Source organism: Sinocyclocheilus grahami, unplaced genomic scaffold, assembly GCF_001515645.1.
Source record: "Sinocyclocheilus grahami isolate Dianchi unplaced genomic scaffold, SAMN03320097.WGS_v1.1 scaffold129.1, whole genome shotgun sequence".
NCBI classification, from domain to species: Eukaryota; Metazoa; Chordata; class Actinopteri; order Cypriniformes; family Cyprinidae; genus Sinocyclocheilus; species Sinocyclocheilus grahami.
The window spans coordinates 347,705-354,587 of NW_015505308.1; the positions used below are offsets into that span (position 1 = coordinate 347,705).

Sequence of the window (6,883 nt, forward strand, 5' to 3'; positions counted from 1 at the left end):
TGCAAATGAATTAAGAATTTATAGTGCTATATCTCAGCTTAATTAATCATAATTATATTGTATTCACGGTTTAAAAAATCTGTAAAAAATTACACTGAAATGTGCGCTGAAGGAATTTGTGTATTTTAATTATATTCATCATGTTTGGGGTTTTTCATCATTATACAGTCTGTTTAAATAAATATTCACAAACACATGCAGTGCTACTTTGTCTTTTATCTGTTTAACTTTTATTAAACTGCAGATCAAAATAGAATAGGCCTATACCCTAAATAAGGTTAAATTATATTGGAACGCATCTCCAAAATAATCGCATACACAGATGCACGTTGCCATTACAGTAGTCAGTGCCGAACAACAGGCAAATAAAATATAAACTGAGGTTACCAAAGTGATTCAGTCAAGATCAGTGAGGGATTTTCTTTTTTTTTGTTCTTTGATTAACATTAATGACTGGCGGCAGCGGCTGCTGTCAGTGCACGGATCCAATACATCCTTGTTTCCTTTCTCAACTTTTCGTTCACTTAAGACATAACCGATTGTATTTATGGGATATTTTGATATAATTCTATTTGTATGTCCATTCGAATGTGTAAGAATGCGAGAAAGAGAGCTCAGTCCAGTGTATTATAATAAAATAATTTAAAACAACTAGCCTATAGGGTCCTAGAAATGCAGTCCTGAATAAAACAGGATATTTTGTAAATATTTTTCCCCCTGAACTTTTAAAAATGATCATGTACTGTATAAAGCATGTATTTACAAAAATAAGGGGGGGGGGGTCTTATTGGCACAGTGGTTATCCAGAAAAAGAAAAAAAACCTAAAGCATGTATTTACAAAAATAAGGGGGGGGGGGTCTTATTGGCACAGTGGTTATCCAGAAAAAGAAAAAGAACCTAAAGCATGTATTTACAAAAATAAGGGGGGGGGGGTCTTATTGGCACAGTGGTTATCCAGAAAAAGAAAAAGAACCTAAAGCATGTATTTACAAAAATAAGGGGGGGGGGGTCTTATTGGCACAGTGGTTATCCAGAAAAAGAAAAAGAACCTAAAGCATGTATTTACAAAAATAAGGGGGGGGGGGTCTTATTGGCACAGTGGTTATCCAGAAAAAGAAAAAGAAAAGCCATTTCATGCCCACAAGGTTGCAGACCCCCGCTGAAACAAAAATAGTGTAGATCCACAAGATCTTTACCTTGATGCAGAGCCATAGGATTTGGACTCGATTCCATGCAAGCAGTCCTGAAGTGAGCTGATGAGAACTTTACAGCGGTCATCAGCAGAAACCTTCGACTGCTTGATCAGAGAAATGGCCGTCACCAGAGTCTCTATAGCACTGCCGTAATCAGCTGCAAAAACAGAGCATTTCATTACCACCTGACAAACCAAACTAAACATTCATGCTGCGTGTGTATAAGTGTTTTCGCACCTGCGCTTGCGTCTGACACGGCCCTCGAGATAGCACTGCTGGAGATCGCTCTGTTACGATTCATGATCTCCTCAAACTCAGCTTCGCTCAGAGGAGTGCGAGATGAATCCATGTCCCTACAAGAGGAAAAGCAGATGCATTGAAACAAAGCATAAATCAGAATAAAACACTAACAACATCAGGGTCCAATTTCACACAGAGAGCAGCAGTGCCGTTAGTGCTGAATCACAAAGCATGTTAAAACTAGTGATACACTGAAATTTTGGTAACCGAACACATTTGTATGAAACCACGGTTATTATAGTTAACTAAGACTGAACCTTTAAACTAAAACCTTTAAAAACATTGTTTCATTAAATTAAATAAACGTTAACTGAAAAAAAATCCTTTATTTCATCTAGTCGCCAAAGCACCATTTCTCATTTTAGTTTAGTTTACCTTGAAGTACTTAACCTAAAAATAAACTATAGACCATTTACTAAATATAGAAAAAAATGTATTACTAAAAAATTTAACTGAAAAATAAGTTTCTCAATGATACGAAAATAAACAAATTTATTTAAAAAAATAGACATTAAAAAACTTCAACTAGATCACAAAAAATTAAATTATAATAGTATCTTAATTTTATTTAAAAAAATTATTTTAAAAAACTTATATATATATATATATATATATATATATAAATGATATAAAAACTGAAACTACAGTATCTCTACTGAAGAACTTTACAAAAAACCCTGAATAGCAAAAATAATTAAATTACATTTTTGGTTAAATTATTTGGCTAAATGAAAACCTCAATTTCTGTTTCAATAAATTCATTTTGGAGCATCACCAGTAAAAAACAAAAAAACAACAACAATTGAAATCACTACAGAAACGGCACACACTCAATGCATTCAGAACACACTCAAGCCTGAGCAAAGGTCCTGTTTCAGGATCCTGGTCTCAGCGGACGGTTACTTCACTAACCCTTGATCACTTGTATTGTGCAAGTGCTGGCCAGAGTTTTTCACAGCAACCAACCCCTCGTCTATCCATGGCTCAAAGCTACATACTACAGGGGGTCTGAAGTTACTGAAGAAAGGCCAGAGAGGAGATTCAGGGTCAGTTTGAGGCCACACGCGTCACCAATAACCTCCACTCCTGGAGTTAATAGTAAATACCAAATTGCAAAGGCTAAGATTTAATTAAATATGTGCTGCATGTTTCAGAGCAAAAAAAAAATAAAAATTATAATACCATTTTATTATAAAATTACAATGGTTACTTTTTGTAATAATCAAATACAGTATTGTTATAGTTAATATGTGCTGCATGTTTCAGGGTAAGAATAGCAACAATTTTTTTTTAACTATTTGAAATGACAATAGTTATTAATATTTGTCATAATCACAATAATAATTCTCACCATTAGTCCATTAATGTGCTGCATGTTTCCAAAAACAATAAATCTCAATAGAAAAATTAATTTCTTAGTTTCTGCATGTTCTAATGAGTGATATCGTTTAAAATCATGAAACAGGTTCGTGATGCCTGACTTTGATGACCCGTATCTTCAGCAGTTTGCAGTGAAGGCTGCAGTATTAATATTATTATATTTTTTTGTCTGGCAGTGTTGCATTTAACCCTCCACCATTGCTGTCTCTCATCGTACTGCTGATTGGCCTCTGCTCTGCCTGTGCGTGTTCATGTGTTTTGGAGGCCCCGTGGCTTTTTGCAGAGTGATTATGCAGGGAAGGTGGGATCTTGCTTTCAAAGCTAGCTTGCTATTGCTAGCCTTTCCAAAATCGCCTACCCAACCTTTAAGTGCAGGAAGGGAAAGAACTTCCACAGTTTTGTGCCGCGCACACATCTAAAGCGTGAGCACAGAGAAACACGGTTTCAGTGCACTTCCCGGCTGTTCTCGAACCGTTCCGTGCATTCCTGCAGCGGATAAGCTATTTCCAGGCTTTCACATCTTGCGACCAATATGCACAAAATTACATCATTATATCCCTGTACACAGCCACAGCCGTTTTTTGTCTCAAGCGAACATAAACAGATGAGAAAGAAAGCGCCTGTGTAACAGTATTTTTAGATCCGCATGTGTTCGGTGATAAAGACACAGCAGCCTAATACACGTCTGCGGATTTTCATTAATGTTAATCAAAGAACAAAATAAAATCATTCACTGATCTTGATTGAATATCTTTTGCAACTTTAATGAGGATTAATCTATAGTTTATTTATGAAAAGAAAACTATGCAGTGTTTTTCAACTTTTGATTTCAATTTCTGTACCTGAAATTTGTTCAGTTGTATTTTTTATGCTATTGCTAATTGATTTGTTTTTATTACTGACTTTTTTATATTGTCTTTAACAATTTAATGTTTGAAATGTATATTAGTCCATTTGTTTTCACTGTGGTATTTTTGTTAAAACCATAGGCAAAAGTTCCTCTTGTAGGCCAAAGTGTGCTGTAGGCTGATGATTTTTGCTCATGTTATTCAGCTGCAACAGAACGGTTTGTAAATGACAATACAAATCTAAATGTTTGACTCATTTTATTTTTTTTATTGGATCTTTTTATCTTATTGGAATCGATAAGAATCAGAATCTATAAAATTCAAACGATACCCAACCCTAGTTATAAGTAATTTACTTAATTTAAATACATACATTTTTAAATAATTTTATTTAGTAATAATTACTACAATAGTATTATTTTTACAGTTATACTGAAACCTGAAGCTTGTACTTGACAATTTTTTTTATAAAACATTTAATTTTAAATGCACTACTGAAAAAAAAAAACGCAATTAGTTTTGAAATCGTGCATCCATATATATTCCAAGCATTTAGTTTTCACTGGTGTGGCCTGAGAACTTGTTACGGGTGAGATTTACTGTACAGTGAAGGTGAGGTGTTTCTTACCTGCCGCCAGGGCCATATTCTCTGTCATATGGAGGAGGGCGGCCGTACATGTCACCTGGGGGTGGGCCCCTGCTGTCGGACGATGGCATGTTGTTGTTTCCAGGCGGTGGGAAGAAGGCTGGGTTGACATGAGGGGCCGGCGGTGGACCTCCAGGCGGGGGTCCCTGCATGTGAGGTGGAGGCACGAGGCCAAGCGGGGGTCCTAAGGGCCCAGGTGGACGGGGAGGGAAGGGTCCAGGAGGGGGCAGACCCTGCTGAAGTAGAGGGGGGCCTGGGGGAGGCCCGTATCCAGGTGGTGGCGGGCCAGGAGGCATCGGTCCCATAGGAGGCTGACCAAACTGACCAGGAAACATGACGGGTGGAGGAGGACGGTCTCCTCTGTTAGGAGGACCTCCGAGGGGCGGCAGCAGACCTTGTCCAGGTGGAGGGGGGCCAGGGGGTCCTGGAGGCCCAGGTGGGCCTGTGGGAGGACGCAGGGGGCCTTGCATACCTGCAAAGGGAAGGTTTGAAAAATGAACTATTTACTTTGATCAAAGACAGCAGTAGGAAAGTAGTGCGAGTATTCCAAAAATTGTCAGACAAACCCCTTTGACCTAAAATAATTAGAAGTCCCCATGAGATTTTAAGTTAATATTTCCATGATTTAAAAACAATCATTTGCATGCTCACAGTTATCTGTTATTGAATGTTTACATGACATAGTAACATAGCCAAAACCACCGCATATAGCCGCTCTTTAGTGTAGATGTTGATTTTATCAGACAATAGGCGTGTTTCCATTACCCTTCAAATTGCGCAAATTCAAAATAAGCTTAATGGAAACGCGTCAATTTTGCAAAAACGCCCATATATCGCTAAAGTTTTTACGCTCACATGAGGTGGTTCTTCAGGCAATGCGAAAAAGGAATAATTCGCAAATCTGCAATGGAAACGTTTTTTTCGCATTTACAGGTCACATGGCGTATGTAAGAATTCATATGATCATTCTTCAATGTACTATAACCTCCAAGAAACACTTCATAAGTGGCCGCGCTCCAGTATAAGGGGCTTTCCCTACTATTAATACTTAGACAATTTACACTGCACACGTCTGCGGTGCAGTGTGGCTCTGATACGGTCACTGAAGCTGATTGCGGCCACTCAATGCTTGTTTATGTTTTTATACAGTCTATGGTTTATTCCAGCCGCGCCACGCACGTTTCTGAAGCGGCTCTCTTTGCTGCTTCTGTAAAGATACACGCATAAGCCTCCTTTGAATAATTATAGCCAAAATCCGTTGCCATGACTTATTGCGAGAAGCAAAAGGTTACGTTTTAGTCGCATAACATTGGTTAATAGAAACGCCGTCATTTCGCAATACTTTTTTATCGACATTTAGAAAATATCGCCAAAGTTTTGAGCAAATCTGTAATAGAAACGCACCTAACGTTGCAATTATAAATCAGGACTTAAGGAGTATAGTAAAAGTGACTCCTGGTTAACATGTAGCTTTAAAGGGTCATGTTCAGTCACTATTTATACTTGTTTTATGCATGACAACAGAAACAGAAAACATGTAAAGGGGAACAGCTTTATTGGGCATTCAATTGTATTACAGTACGTGATGACAGAGAGTAGAACAGAAAGTGCCAAAACATGTCTGAACGCAAACACGACACAACAACGTCATAAATATGATCAATTATTATGTGACGTTACCTGCTGCCACAAGTCTTACAAGATCCTGTGGAAAGCACTGCTTAAATTAAAAATAATAAATATGAACTTTTAGTATGTGCTTTATTTTAATAAATTTATTATTTTATCATTTATAATTTTAGTAAGTGCTTTATTTAGATTATTTTTATTTAAATTTACTGTATTTTTACTGTATTTACTAAATCTCAGTTTAGGGCCTCAGAAAATGGGGCAAAATGCCACCAGCTGTTGTGTAAATCAAGGTTATTATAGTTTTGAATTTTTTTATTCATTTTATTTTAATATCGTTTTCAAATTTGCTATAAAATTAAGTTTTTGTTAGTTTTAGTTTAGTTTTTATTTTGTGAACATTTTTTAGTTTTTATATAGTTTAGTTTGAGTTTTAAAGTTGAGCAGAATTAACAGATCACTTCCAGAGCGCAGGCCAAAGAAAGACGTAGGCATAATTTAACCTTAGAGAGGCAAACATATAGCGACACAAAATTAACGCAAGCTGAGATTGATTAGATAGTAAAAGTACACAAATATACGCCAAAGTCGCGCTTAATGTCATATCCAATGATGTGTGTTGAGATATTTAGTATGAAAATAAATGTAGCCTGATTTGGTTGTCTTTTCTTATTTAACCATAATCATGATATTGTAACTGTGGTGTCTTGCTCACTTTTCTGTGAACAGCCGTGCATAAATCAAAACTGGGACTAATGAAATTCAATAATAACGGCAATCGCATTTATCAGTAAAGGCTTATATTTGAATGTTCTTTTCATTTATGAAGAATTATAAGTGTGTATGATGTGATTTAGCCAATGCACATTTGTTCAAAAGCCTGGCA

At 36.6% G+C, this 6,883-nt stretch overlaps 1 protein-coding gene across 1 annotated transcript in view; it reads right to left on the reverse strand.

The window, feature by feature from the left end:
* Positions 1-6,883, reverse strand: part of LOC107590544 (cleavage and polyadenylation specificity factor subunit 6-like) — a 19,605-nt gene that overhangs the window by 6,346 nt on the left and 6,376 nt on the right. Inside the window, exons 5-7 of the mRNA XM_016279353.1 lie at positions 4,351-4,840; positions 1,432-1,547; positions 1,198-1,351 (exon numbers count right to left, since the gene is read on the reverse strand). Coding sequence (XP_016134839.1) covers positions 1,198-1,351; positions 1,432-1,547; positions 4,351-4,840 — 760 coding nt within the window. The remainder of the gene's footprint in view (positions 1-1,197; positions 1,352-1,431; positions 1,548-4,350; positions 4,841-6,883) is intronic.